Raw genomic sequence first — 14,851 nt, 5'->3', positions numbered from 1 at the left:
AAAAAAAAAAAAAAAAAGACACAGAAATTTGGATAATTGTGTTTTAAAAACTGGGCCAGGCATGGTGGCTCACACCTGTAATCCCAGCACTTTGGGAGTCCAAGGTGGGTAGATCATGAGGTCAGGAGTTCAAGATCAGTATGGCCAAGATGGTGAAACTCCATCTCTACTAAAAATACAAAAATTAGCCAGGTGTGGTGGCAGGCTCCTGTAATCCCAGCTACTCGGGCTGCTGAGGCAGGAGAATCGCTTGAACCTGGGGGGCGGAGGTTGCAGTAAGCCAAGACTGTACCACTGCACTCCAGCCTGGGCAACACAGTGAGACTCTGTCTCAAAAAAAACCCAAAAAACAAAACAAAAAACTGAATCCACATTTTAAAAACTCTTCCTCAAAAAAACAAAAACAAAAACACACTCCAGGCCCAGATGGCTTCAGCAATGAATTATACCAAAATTTAAGAAAGACTATTATAAATTTCACACAAGCTCTTCCCAACAACAGGGGGAAAAAAAAAAACCTTAAGCTAATGATTTGCTTCAAGAAGCTAACAACTCTGACACCAGGAATATTTTAAGGAAGGAAAATTACAAGCTTATCTCTTATGTGCATGAACACAAAAATCCTAAAGATAACATTTACAAATGAAAACCAAAGAATATACTAAATAACTTATATTATGAACAACTTGAGTTAATTCCAGGAAAGCAAAGTTGGCTTTACTCTGGTATTCTTCCCTGAATGTTATTCCTACATCTATAGAATACAGGAGAAAAGTTAAATGAATAGATGCAGAAAACTGATATAATTTAATAACATTCATGATTATTATTTTTTTTTTCTTTTTTGGAGACAGTGTCTGGCTCTGTCACCCAGGCTAGAGTGCAGTGGCACGGTCTTGGCTTACTGCAATCTCTGCCTCCTGAGCTCAAGCGATCCTCCCATCTCAGCACCAAGTAACTGGGACTACAGGTGCATGCCACCACACTCGGCTTTTTGTACTTTTGTACAGATAGGGTTTCACTACATTGCCCAGGCTGGTCTCTAAGTCCTGGGTTCAAGTGATCTGCCCACCTCAACCTCCCAAAGTGCTGGGATTATAGACATGAGCCACTGCACCCTGCAAATTTTTTTTTTAAAGCCTCTTGGCAAAGTCTGAAAATAACTTTCTTAATCAGATAAAAAACATTCACAAAAACTTCAGCATATTTAAAGGAGAAATGCTGAGAAGTTCACTAATAGCCCCTCCCCTAAGACTGGAAACAAGTCCCCCCCAACCCCGGGAAAAAGACACACACCCTGCATGGGAGCCTGGAACTCTACGACCCTGCCGGGATAGCCCTGGAGGCTGCTGGGAAGTGACTGGCCTCCTTGGGAGGCTCCCAGTGTCCTCTTCAGCCTCGCTGCTTCTGAGTCCCTGCTGGCATGCCTCTGCCACCTGGTGGCCTTGCTGCCTCCTGGGAAAGCCCTCCAGGAGAGAGACATGCACCCTGGGTGGGAGCCTGGGGCTCTAAGACCCCCTACCCCGGAACAGCCCCGGGGGCTGCTGGGAAGGGACTAGCCTCCTTGGGAGGCTCCCAGCGACCTCTTTGGCCCTCTTAACCATATAAAAATATAGGTCTTGCTCCCAGGTTGCAGTACAGCAGCATGATCATAGCTCACTGAAACCTCGAACTCCTGGGCTCCCAACTTAACCTCTCAAAGTGCTGGGATTACAGGCATGAGCCACTGCACTCAGCTGTAATATTCTATTTCTTGACCTGGGTAGTGGTTATGTGGGTGTCTGCTGTATAACTGATTAAAGTATACAGGTGTTTATGCAAGTTTCCATATATTCTATGTTTAACAATTTGGAAAAGTCCATTAAACTAGTCCAAGAATTAAACAAAATACAATGATAATCTAAGTAATCAGTAAAAATTACTGAAGTCTAAATAAATAACCATTGTGTACACATACACATATACAAAACTGCAAGTAAATTCCTAGATATTATCAGTACCGAATGTGGGGGGAGTACAATTTGAACACAAAATGAGGGCCTTTTTCAGCTTAGGCATCCAGTTTGAGAGAATGTATTCATTAAGCAATTGTATAATGTTACCTAACATGCACCAGGCCCAATAATGAGGATTTGTAATCCAAGGATTTCAGAAGACCTTTAAAAAAAAAAAGAAACGAAACGAAACCCAAGGATATTTAAGACCTAGTCTTTACATATTTTTCAAAAGACTTACAGTCTAAACAGAAAACCTTGTTCAATCAACTCTTTAAAATACAAATATGTGTGTGTGTGTATGTGTGTATATATATATACATGACCTCAGCCAATGCTCTCACAACTGCATCTATATATACCCACACTATACAATCACCATCACCATTTAGTAAGTGCAGTTATGTGCACCATTGTAGATTGTATTCAATACAAACCTTATTTAAGTTTCACAAAACTCCCACAAATGGGTACTATTACTACCTATCTGTCTAAAGACGAAATTTAAGCCAAGGTCACAGCAAGTAAGTAGCACAACCAGAATTTGTTCTCAGGTCATCTGCATTCAGAGCCTGTACCCTACCTTTGTTTGGGTTTATTATGAAATGGACGAACAATGTTTTTTTCAAAACTGTACCCTATCCTCCCATTTTAAGAATATATATATGTTTACAACACCACATGATGGATCCACAAATAAACAGAAAGAGCCAAGAAGGACCTTGTTTTATTTCACGATTGACACACTACAGAACATGGGAAGCAGGACAGTGTGAGAAAATTTCTGAAGTGACAACCAAGTCAACCTTGAATAAAAGAATTCTTCCAGGAAGACAGTCAATTTAGTTGTCAACTATGTAGCAGAAGAGCATTCGCTGCACAACTTCATCTAAGTCAATGATTTTAATTATATAATATGCATGGAATGTCAAGAAACAGCAGACAGAATGGCATAAAGGAAAAGAACCCTGGGACACAATTCTAGAAACTTTCTCTGGGTTGATGCCAGATCATATATGCTACATGTATTATTTTAACTTCAGAAAGTATTTTATAATATAAAGAAAACAAAATCAAAGTTGGATTTACAGCTGTATCAACTGGAATTTTGAAGTATGACAATACCTAGAGTCTACAAGGAATGTGACTGAAAACTCATGAAATCCTAGCAGGATTATAAACTGGTAAACGCACTTTGAAAAAGTACCCAGCAACTTGAAGTGTGAAGACAGTATACCAAACTCTGCAATTAACTTCTAGGTACATACTCAAGGAAGCTCTTGTGATGTGTGCACAGGAGACATAAACAAGGATGTTCACCAAAATATTGTTTATAATAGCAAAAAATATATACTTAAAGATTTGCCTAAATACAGCAAAAAATACATACCTAATCATTTACCAAGAGGGATATTGTATATATTTATGTAAAATATTACTACAAAGCAATTAAAATGTACTGATTTTACTCACAAATAACTATCAATATGTACACATTATAAATATGATACATGGAAAAAAGAAAATGCCAGGAAGATAATGTCATATTCTTTGCATAAAGATTTAAAACATATGACAATTAGGAGGGGGCATGAGGGGTCTTCTTAGTTGCTGATATCACTCTATTTCTTGATTTGAGCTTGAGAGCATGAGTGTATTTGTTTTGTGACAATTTACCCAGTTATATACTTTAATTGTGCATTTTCCTCAGTGTATGTTTTATTTACATAAAAAAGTAAAATGATGTTTATGGACATACACAGAGAAGTATAAAAACATGGATGGTAAGGAAATACACCAACTTCAGGAGAGTTATCTCTAGGAAAATGAGGAAATGAGTACACTTAAGTGAAAAATTTTTATTTGATTTTTATATTGTCTGAATAAAGGTCTGAATCGAACCTATCAGAATCTTAACTTTTGTTAAAGATCAGTGGTAGATACATTATTTTATGTTCCTCTTTTTAAATTTTTTTTTTTTTTTTTTTTTTTTGAGACGGAGTTTCACTCTTGTCATCACCCAGGCTGGAGTGCAGTGGCCCGATCTCAGCTCACTGCAACCTCCACCTTCCGGGTTCAAGTGATTCTCCTGCGTCAGCCTCCCAAGTAGCTGGGATTACAGATGCACGGCACCATGCCCGGCTAATTTTTGTATTTTCAGTAGAGACAGGGTTTCACCATGTTGGCCAGGCTGTTTCAAATTTTTTAAAGTAAAAAAACCCTATAAAAGCAAGTATGTGCATTTAAATCCTACCATTCAGAGATAACTATGTTTGCAAAGGTTAACAGCTTTGAGACCTAACTGACATATAAACTGCATGTATTTAAAGTGCAGAATTTGATATGTTTCAACCTATGTATACATACCCACGAAACCATTACCAAAAGTCAAGATAATGAACATATCCATCTTCCCAAAAGCTTATTTCATTATTTGACCTCTTATCCTCAAGTTCTGCCCCAAAAGTTTAATGCCCTTTTGAAATCCTTTTCTACCTACCTCTGAGTCCTCTTGCCCAGGCAACCACCGATCTCCCTGCTGTCACTAGAGGTTAGTTGGCATTTGATAGAATTCCGAGCAAACGGAATTATGTAGTATACTCTTTTGTCTGGCTTCTTTCGCTGAGCATAATTATCCTGAAATTCATCCATGCTGTAGTAGCATCAATAGTTTATTCCTCTTTACTGCTGAGCAGTACACCTTTGCATTTGTTTATCCATTCATCTACTGATGGCCATCTGGGTTGTTTCCAGGTTTTGGCTTTATATATAAAGAGGCTATAAACATTTGTGTTAAGTTTGTATATGGATAAATGGTGTCACTTCTCTTGAGTGTGACCAATACTACTCAAAACCGTCAACATAATCGAAAATAAGGAAAGTCTGAGAAACTGCCACAGTCTGGAGGAGCCTACATGATGACTAATGTGATATTCTGGGTGGGATCCTGGTACAGAAAAAGCACATTAGGTAAAAACTAAGAAAATCCAAATAAAATACAGACTACAGTATCAATATTGCTTCATTAGGTGTGACAAATGCACAATACTAACGTAAGACGTTAGCAAAATAGGGGAAAACTAATTACAGGATATACAGGAATTCTCTGTGCTATCTTTGTAACTTTTCTATTAATTGTTATTAATTATATTAAAGTTATTAATTCTATTAATAACTTGTGTAACTTCTCTGTAACTTTTCTATTAATTGGAAGCTATGCTAAAATGTAAGCTTATTAAAAAAAAAAAGAAACTTAAGAGTGGAACCACTGGGTCTTATGATAGGTAAACACTTAACCTTTTAGGAACCTGCCAAACTGTTTTCCAAAAAGTTGTACCATTTTGCATTCCTCAGCAGTTTGACAGTTTCAGTTATTCAACATCCCTGCCAATTCTTGGTAAGGTCAGTCTTCTCAATCTTAGACATTCTAAGAGGCAAAAACACTTTTTGTGTATGTTTTGTCAATATATATATTGTATACACATATATACACACGTATATTCTCTCTCATATACACATTGACAAACGCACAATACATATGTATCTATATATGAGAGAGAATATTTTTATATATATTCTTCAAACAAGATCAGCAAATCAGACTTCCTCGTTCCTACAGGAAACTGGCAGTTGCCTAGATGCAAATCTCTCCATATATCCTCTAAAACTCACAGATAAACAAAAGCAATAAAACTAACTCACATCTCAAAACTATAGACTATTTGGGAGACAGGTTACCACAAAACAATTCGCACATAAGAGGGACTCAAATGTCCAAAACCTGAAATACCTACTTTTGGAGCCAACACTAGATAGGGCTGTCACAGCAGCAAACAGAAAATGGCACTAAAAAGCAAACAAACAAAAAAATCCTTTACATTAGTATTAAATACCATCAAAACCTAGAGATAAAGAATGTGCAAGACATCTACAAACACTGAGAAATTTTTTTTTTTTTTTGGGACGGAGTCTCGCTCTGTCGCCCAGGCTGGAGTGCAGTGGCGCAATCTTGGCTCACTGCAAGCTCCACCTCCTGGGTTCACACCATTCTCCTGCCTTAGCTTCCTGAGTAGCTGGCACTACAGATGCCCACCACCATGCCTGGCTAATTTTTTTTTTTTTGTATTTTTTTTAGTAGAGACGGGATTTCACCGTGTTAGCCAGGATGGTCTCGATCTCCTGACCTCATGATTCTCCCACCTCAGCCTCCCAAAGTGCTGGGATTACAGGTGTGAGCCACTGCGCCCAGCCGAAAATTTTTAAAAAACAGATAAACAAAGGGATATACCAACTTCTTAAATTAGAAGACTTGTCAACACATCCATGATCCAGAACTTGATTCATAGGTTTAATGCAATCCCAGTCAAAATCCTAGTAGAACTTTGTGTATGTGGGGCGGGGGGTGGAGCTTGGACTGATGAGCTGAATTTATAATTTATATAGAAATGTGAAGATCCAAGAAAAGCCAAGAATCCAAAAAGACAAAGTTGAAGGGCTTCACTACCAACTATCAAGGCCTATTATAAAGCTACAATAATTAAGACAAGGACAGATAAATAGACCAATGGAAGAGAGGAGAGTATCCAGAAACTGATCTGTACATATACTATGGATGCCTGATTTATGAGAAAGGCGACATGGCAATACAATTTAGAAGAAATTTCTTCCACCAAAATGATGCTGAGTCAACTGGTTATCCACACAGAACAAAATAAATCTTCCCCCTCTAGCTTACACCATGTACAAAACAAAATTTCAGATGAGTTGCAAATCTAAGTGTGAAAGGTAAAACAACTTTTGAGAAGAAACATATACTACCTCCATGACCTTGGAATAGGCAAATATTTCTTAAACAGGCCACAAGCATTAAGCACAATGGAATAAAGTCATTAAATTATACTTCATTACAATTTAAGTTTTCTGTTATTCAAAAGACACCAATTAAGAGTACAAAGGCAAACCACAGACTCGAAGAAAATAATTGTAATACATATTTCAGAGACAGAACTCATACGTGGCCTATATAAAGAACTGCTACAAGTAAACAACAAAAAGGTAGATAACCCTAAGAAAAATGAGTATAAGGCATGAAGAGACACTTCAAGAAAAAGGATATCCAAAGGCCAATAAACATGCAAATGTGCTCAACTTCATTAGTCACCAAGGAAATGAACATTAAAACCACAACAGATACTGCTACATACTCTCCAAAATGGCTAAAATGAAAGACAATGCAATTATTGATGAGGATATGAAACAACCCAAAACACTGTACACTACTAGAAGTGCAAACTGGTATAACCACTGAGAAAAACTGGCAGCATCTCAAAGATAAACATATGTATACCCTCTCCTAAGGAAGATAATCAAGAGAAATTAATTCACCAAAAGATAATAGCAGCACTACTCACAATGGCCCCAAACTGGAAACAACTCAAATGCCTATTAACAGTATAACGAATAATCACTGGTACATTCATACAATGAAATACTGTAAAGCAACAGAAATGAATGATCCACAACCAGCTGCAATATGGATGAAACTCACAGCTAAAGAGTACATACCTGGGCTGGCATGGTAGCTCATGCCTGTAATCCCAGCACTTTGGGAGGCTGAGGCAGGATGATCACGAGGTCAGGAGTTTGAGAACAGCCTGGCCAATATGGTGAATATAATATGACCAATATGTCTCTACTATGTCTCTACTAAAAATACAAAAATTAACCAGGCATGATGGCGCTCGACTGTAGTGCCAGCTGCCTCAGGCTGAGGCAGAAGAATCCCTTGAACCCAGGAAGTGGAGGATACAGGGAGCCAAGGTCACGCCACTGCACTGCAGCCTGGGCGACAGAGCAAGACTCTGTCTAAAAAAAAAAAAAAAGTACAAATCTGTGATTCCATTTATGTAAATTCAAAATCAGGCAAAATTGAACTATGCAATTAAAAGTCAGCATGAACTGGGTGTAGTGGCTCACAACTATAATCCCAACACTTTGGGAAGCCAGGGCAAGGAACTTGCTTGAGCCCAAGAGTTCGAGACCAGACTGGTCAACACAGCAAGATCCTGTCTCTACAAAAACTTAAAAAAAAAAAATTAGTTGGGCATGGTGGTGCATGCTTGCAGTCCCAGCTACTCAGAAGGCTGAGGCAAGAGGATCACTTGAGCCCAGGAGTTCAAGGCTGCAGTGCAGTGAGCTATGATCGTGCTGCAGCCTGGGTGAGACAGAGTGATACCCCATCTCAGAAAAAAAGTTAGCAGAACAATTGCCCTTTGTAAATTAGAGACTGAAAGGATTGCAAGGGGAATTTTAGTGTATTCTTAATTTTTGCCTCTACATGTGAGGAGTTATACAAGATGTGTTCAGTGTATAAAAATTCAGTGAACAAGTACACTTGTACTTTTCTGTAAGTTAACTTCAATAACACAAGTTAAATCATTATCACTTAACTGTTACAGCCACATAGTAAGGTTTCACAAAAGTTTATTTTGTGGGAAACAAGACTTCATGAGAGTAATTTCAATCATTTCCTGCAAGCTGGGACTGAATGTATTAAACTTTGTTTTGGAATAGCTTTTCAGACAATTTAGTGATGTACGGTTTATGATCCAGTACAATAGGGAGTGAAACCGTCTCAGTCAAAAATTCAACATTAGTCATGTCAGTAATCCCAGCAACTTGGGAGGCTGAGGCTGGAGGATTGCTTGAGGCCAGGAGTCTGAGACTAGCCTGGGCAACATAGTGAGACCATGTTTCTTTAAAAAAGAAAAAAAAAAAAAAAAAAAAAATCCAGGGCGAGTGCGGTGTCGCAGCACTTTGGGAGGCCAAGGCGGGCAGATCACCTGAGGCCAGGAGTTCAAGACCAGCCTGACCAACATGGAGAAACCCTGTCTCTACTAAAATATAATACAAAATTAGCCGGGCATGGTGGCGCATGCCTGTAATACTAGCTACTCAAGAGCCTGAGGCAGGAGAATCACTTGAACCTGGGCAGAGGTTGCAGTGAGCCAAGATCCCGCCATTGCACTCCAGCCTGGGCAACAAGAGCCAAACTCAGTCTCAAAAAAAAAAAAAAAATCCAACATCGGGCTACGACTATACAATTCTTTGGTCCTACATTAGAAGTCTGCAATCTATTTAGGTCTGGGAGCTGGTTACATGGTTGTGTTCATTTTGGGAAAGTTGGAGCTCTTCACCTATGATACAGCATGTACTTTCCTGTATGTATATTATATTTCAGTTTTTAAAAACTGTTAAATCAACATATCAGTCCTAAACCTTACTTAGGACTGCTTTGACTAATCAATTCCTTTCTAAACCTCCAAGCTATTTTAACTGGTTATTGAGAAATGGCTTCTCGGTGAGTTAACATGAAACTGTTCCTCCAATCATTGCCTCCAGCCTAAATATTGTCTCCCTACCCATATAGCAGTTAAGATGTCCCTTAATGATGTTTCACCACTTTTCACATCTTTACAGACACTGTTAGTAAAAACTCGACGCATTAATGCTTAAATCACACGTCCATTTGCAGCCCATTTTCTCCATTCCTCAGATTCCAAAAGGTCTATGGCTTAAAGGACTAGGGAATGTGGAGAGGGCCCTCTAGATGGCAGACATCCCTCTCATCTCCACTGGACAGTTGTTGGGGTAGGAAATCCAGCTCTGGCCTTACCTTCCAGCCCCACCCTAGCTCCCACCACCCACCATGCAACAAGGGCCTTCTTGGTGGGGTACCAGCCCAAAAGCTCAGGCCTTTGCAAAACCCTCTTAAACCACAGCAAATCACAACTTTCTTGATATAAACAGAGAATTCAGATGCTCCAGCTACTCTCTTTCCCCACCCGACCACATCTCTCTCCAGAGTCTCACTCTATCACCCAGGCTGGAGTGCAGTGGTGCGACCTTGGCTCACTGCAACCTCCAACTCCCAGATTCAAGAAATTCTCCTGCCTGAGCCTCCCGGACTACAGGCACACACCATCATGCCCAGCTAATCTTTGTATTTTTAGTAGAGACAAAGTTTCACCATGTTGGTCAGGCTAGTCTCGAACTCCTGACCTCAAGTGATCTGCCCGCCTCCCAAAGTGCTGGGATTACAGGCATGAGTCACTGCACCCAGCCCACATCTCTTAATTTCTCATTAATCTCTATTCAGTCAGGGACAGACAGCAAGTCAGTTGTCCAACCAGGGGTTCAACCTTGTCTTCTTTCTTGGAAGCATTCTCCATCTACACAAATATTTCTCTTGGAAGACCCTCTTGCTTGGCTTGAACAACAAAGCCACATCCTATCCCACCCTCCTCCACAGACGGGAGGGAATCACTTCAAATGCTACCCCCTCCTTATGTGATCCTCTTTATAGGCCAGGGAAGGGTTGAGCTAATGTTTGTGGTAGGAGGGACAGCTCTGTGACCTTTAGGTAAGCCCTGGCAGGAGGTATCTGGTCCCACCTCTTAGGGATTCTCATTACACCACAGCTCACTTAACAGCTCTTTATTCTCAGCTTTGGGCCCTAATGGCCAATTCTGGGGCAATAGAAAAAAAAAAAATCTACTCAACCTCCAGTTAAGACTAAAGTAATTTTAATTCTCTTCAAAGCCTATTTCAAATGCTGCTTTGACCAGAAGTGTTTCCTAGTTCTCAACTAAACCAGTCTCTCCCTGACCCTATCACAGCACTTTTCCAATGATGTTTTACCAACTGGGTTATGCATGCAACTAGCAATGTGAAACACTGTGTTAGGATATACGCCATTTGAAAATTTATTATAAAATGTTTGTTTTAGAAGAACTAGTGGGGAAAAGTATACAGAAAAAAATTACCCAGCCAGGTGCGGTGGCTCATGTCTGTAATTCCAGAAGTTTGGAAGGCCAAGGCAGGTGGATCACTTGAGGTCAGGAGTTCAAGACCAGCCTGGCCAATGTGGTGAAACCCCATCTCTACTAATACAAAAATTAGCCAGGCATGGTGGCGCACACCTGTAATCCCAGTTACTCAGGAGACCGACGCAGAAGCACTTGGACCCGGGAGTCGGAGGTTGCAGTGAGCCGAGATCACGCCACTGCACTTCAGCCTGGACAACAGAGCGGGATTCCGTCTCAGGAAAAAAAAAATTACCCATAATTTTTTTCTGTATTACCCACCTTCACTGTCACATTTATACCACTTCAGGGTTTTTCTATGCATACATACTTAAGGCCATTCTTTTTACACTTTGCTTTTATACATTTTGCTTTTTTACACCTGTCTTACACTTTGTTTTTTTCATTTCAGACACCGTAGTTATCTTTCTTTGCCATTAAGTAGTCTTCTACAAACATTATATTTTATGGTACAGGATACTCCATGATACAACTTTCCTATCATTTACTTAACATTCTGTTACCAAATTGTCCCTAGTTATAATGCTGTCCATAAACAATCTTAGGTTTTCATAATTCTGATTATTTCCTTCAAGTAACAAAATCACTTTTGATCAGAAGCTACAAGTTTGGGTTATTTCTTAAGGTTCTTCATAGAAAAATATATATCCTAGTTTACTTCCTCATTAACCACAAGGTTGGTATTTTTGCTGGTGAACACAGGAAAAATGCTCTCTACTGTAGGCCAGGCATCCTTGTTTCACCACTCGAGAACACAGGCCCACAGCCCTGAGCTGAATCACAAGTGGAAAGCAGAGAGCTGACCACACAAGGGAGGGGCCAGATATATGTGAAGGGCTCAAAAACATCAGCTACCTCTGACAGAAACCTTTCCTACAATTTCTCGAGTTTCCTTAAATCTGCAGTGTTGTCTTAACATCTGACTCCCATAAGACACCTGTGAGTCAGGTTGAACAGGTACCATTCTGTCCTACAGCTGAGAAAACTGACCTTTTATCTCACTGCCCAGGGTCAAGCTTAGAACCCAGGTTTCCCAATTTCCTCAAGATCTTCCTCCTGTTTCTCTTAGAAGGTTCTAAGAAGCTGAAAAGGAGTTGAAGAGCCTGAGAAGTCTATAACTTGTACTTCAGCTACTGACCCTGGGCAGAGTATAATGGTAACAACACCCTCACCAGACCCTGGCATCTTACCAGTGAAGTCACTGGGATCCCTGGACAGCTGCAAACATACATTCCTGAAAGCTCCTCTCCTATCAATCATGGGTCCTTTCCCTTAGGTCCAACACCTAGTATTAGCTGAAAAATATTTTCCTGTAAACTAGAAAAGTTTCCAGCATCTCTGAAACAACCCAGTGAGGTTGAAGCCATTGTTGAATTGTTGAGTGTCATGCTTTTATTTTTTGGTGGAGGTGGGCAGGGGTCCTGTTCTGTCACCCAGGCTGTATAGTACAGTGGCACAACCACGGTTCACTGCAGCCTCGACCTCCCAGACTCAAGTGATCTTCCCACCTCATTCTCCAAGTAGCTGCAACTAGGTGCACACACCACATTCTGCTAATTTTTCTATTTTTTTTGTAGACAGGGTTTCACTATGTTGCCCAGGTTGGTCTCGAACTCCTGGCTTCAAGTGATCCACCTGCTCCAGCCTCAATTACAGGTTTAAGTCATCATGCCTGGCCTGTCATTCTTACTGGGACACAATACATGCAATTTTCTCAAAGGAGAAAAAGAGATCATGTAGTAGAACTAAGAAAGATGACTCCCTGAACTTTTTAACTCAGCATAACCCTAAAAGAGAACTGGGTTAGCTCATGACTTATATTTTTCTTTTGTAGAAGTCAGAAGAGACAAAAACTACCCTAACCCCCGAGTATGCCCTTCTCTCATTTGCCTTCCTGTATGACAAAAGCAAATGCTACAAGTTACTCTCTTCCTTAATAAGCCTCTCCCTCAAACATTAAGCTATTTAATGCTCACATACTCCTACATTTTTGTGGGAATTATTTCTAAGGCCAAGCTAAAAAATAAATAAAAGAATTTACAACTAAAAACAGTAGTTGTCCTTTGGTGTATGTAGGGAATTGGTTCCGGGACCCCTACAGTATACCAAAATCCACACATACTCAAGTCTCACAGTTGGTTCTGAGGAACCCACCTATACCAGAAAAGTCAGCCCTCCATATATGTGGGTTTTACATCCCTTGAATATCACATTTTCCAGCTTTGGTTGAAAAACATCTGCATATAAGTGGACCTGCACAGTTCAAAGTAGTGTTGCTCAAGGGTCGACTGTAATTATCAGTCCTTGGTTTGAGAATCCCCATTGTTGCTAATTGTTTTCAAGGTCCATTTTCAAAAATTAAAAATATATTCTTTCACCTAAAATAACTCAAACAGGCCAGGCACAGTGGCTCACACCTGTAATCCCAGCACTTTGGGAGGCCGAGGTGGGTGGATCACCTAAAGTCAGGAGTTTGAGACCAGCCTGCCCAACAGGGTGAAACCCCATCTCTACTAAAACTACAAAAAATTAGCCAGGTGTGGTGGCGGGTGCCTGTAATCCCAGCTACTTGGGAGGCTGAGGCAGGAGAATTGCTTGAACCCAGGAAGCGGAGGTTACAGTGAGCTGAGATCGCACCACTGCATTCCAGCCTGGGCGACAGAGCGAGACTCTGCCTTGAAAGAAAAGAAAGAAAAGAAAGAGAAAAAAATATATAAAATAAAGGCCAGGCGCAGTGGCTCATGCCTGTAATCCCAGCATTTTGGCAGGCCACGGCAGGCAGATCACAAGGTCAGGAGATTGAGACCATCCTGGCCAACATGTGAAACCCCGTCTCTACTAAATATACAAAAATTAGCTGGGCATGGTGGTGCGTGCCTGTAATCCCAGCTACTAGGGAGGCTGAGGCAGGATAACCACTTGAACCAGGGAGTCAGTGGTTGCAGTGAGCCGAGATCACACCACGGCACTCCAGCCTGGGGACAGAGCGAGACTCTGTCTCAAAAAAAAAAAAAAGGAAAAGAAAATACGAAAACAAAATAAATAACTCAAACCAAAAACACTTCAACGTTCTTATAATGGGTTGCAACTCCCACAAAATGAAACACCGTTAGGACATCCACACCTCTTGGAAAGAGTCAACTTCAGAAGATGCTGCCCTCTATCTCCACTATTCCTTGGAGTATCCAGTAGATCATAGAAACTAAATGCATGCTGACTCATGTTTAAAAGCTGTTGCAGTAGCCACTAAACACCTGAAATGTTCGTGCTGAGATAAGCTTGTAAGATCCACACTGGATTTTGAAGTCATAGTACTAACAATAAAAAATCTCATTGTTTTTATATTAATTAAATGTTGTCATATTATCATATATTGGGTTAAATAAAATATTAATTTCATCTGTATCTTAATTTTAACATGGCTACCAGAAAATCTGTAACATATGTAATTCACATTATATCTCTTTATATAAATACTTGTGTTATCTGTGACCTGTTCTTTTTTCCCCAACCTTTCTGTGTATCATAAAGTAGGTTTACACATCCTAATTAAAGGTAGTCTTCACCCAAAGAGGGATTCAATCCATAAACTAAACCACAAAAAGGCAAGTGTTGCTGGCAGCTCAACATTGTTCTTCACAAGCTTTCCGAGGAAGACCTCTTACATGCACTACCTAGAAGCAGATCTGTACAGATGCCTACCACGTTCAAGTTTTCAAATCTAAATCACCTGGCAAATGATCATGAATTCCTCGGTTTATAGGTGTAGTGCAGACTCTACTGAAATCCAGAGAATTATCCAATATGGCATTTATCCTTCGAAAGATATTGGCATTGCTACACGTGGAGAGAGCAGGCGCTTCCTGGTTGTCCCAGCAATCTTTTATCCTTCCTGCTTCTTCTTCCTAGACATAGAAAAAAAAAGATATTTAGGTTTTCTACACTCCTCTGTGACCCCTTCTTTCCACACTA

At 40.1% G+C, this 14,851-nt stretch overlaps 1 protein-coding gene across 2 annotated transcripts in view; it reads right to left on the bottom strand.

Annotated features, from left to right (window-relative positions):
- Window positions 1-14,851, bottom strand: part of CPEB1 (cytoplasmic polyadenylation element binding protein 1) — a 126,487-nt gene that overhangs the window by 91,100 nt on the left and 20,536 nt on the right. For both annotated transcript variants that reach the window (XM_012000683.1, XM_012000680.1), the window contains exon 2: window positions 14,610-14,784. Coding sequence is in view for 1 of the 2 variants with exons in the window: in XM_012000680.1 (XP_011856070.1) it covers window positions 14,610-14,784 (175 nt within the window). In the remaining variant the exon portion in view is untranslated. The remainder of the gene's footprint in view (window positions 1-14,609; window positions 14,785-14,851) is intronic.

Source organism: Mandrillus leucophaeus, unplaced genomic scaffold (assembly GCF_000951045.1).
Source record: "Mandrillus leucophaeus isolate KB7577 unplaced genomic scaffold, Mleu.le_1.0 Scaffold639, whole genome shotgun sequence".
In the NCBI taxonomy this organism is placed as follows: domain Eukaryota; kingdom Metazoa; phylum Chordata; class Mammalia; order Primates; family Cercopithecidae; genus Mandrillus; species Mandrillus leucophaeus.
This window is presented reverse-complemented; position numbering and strand designations above follow the sequence as displayed.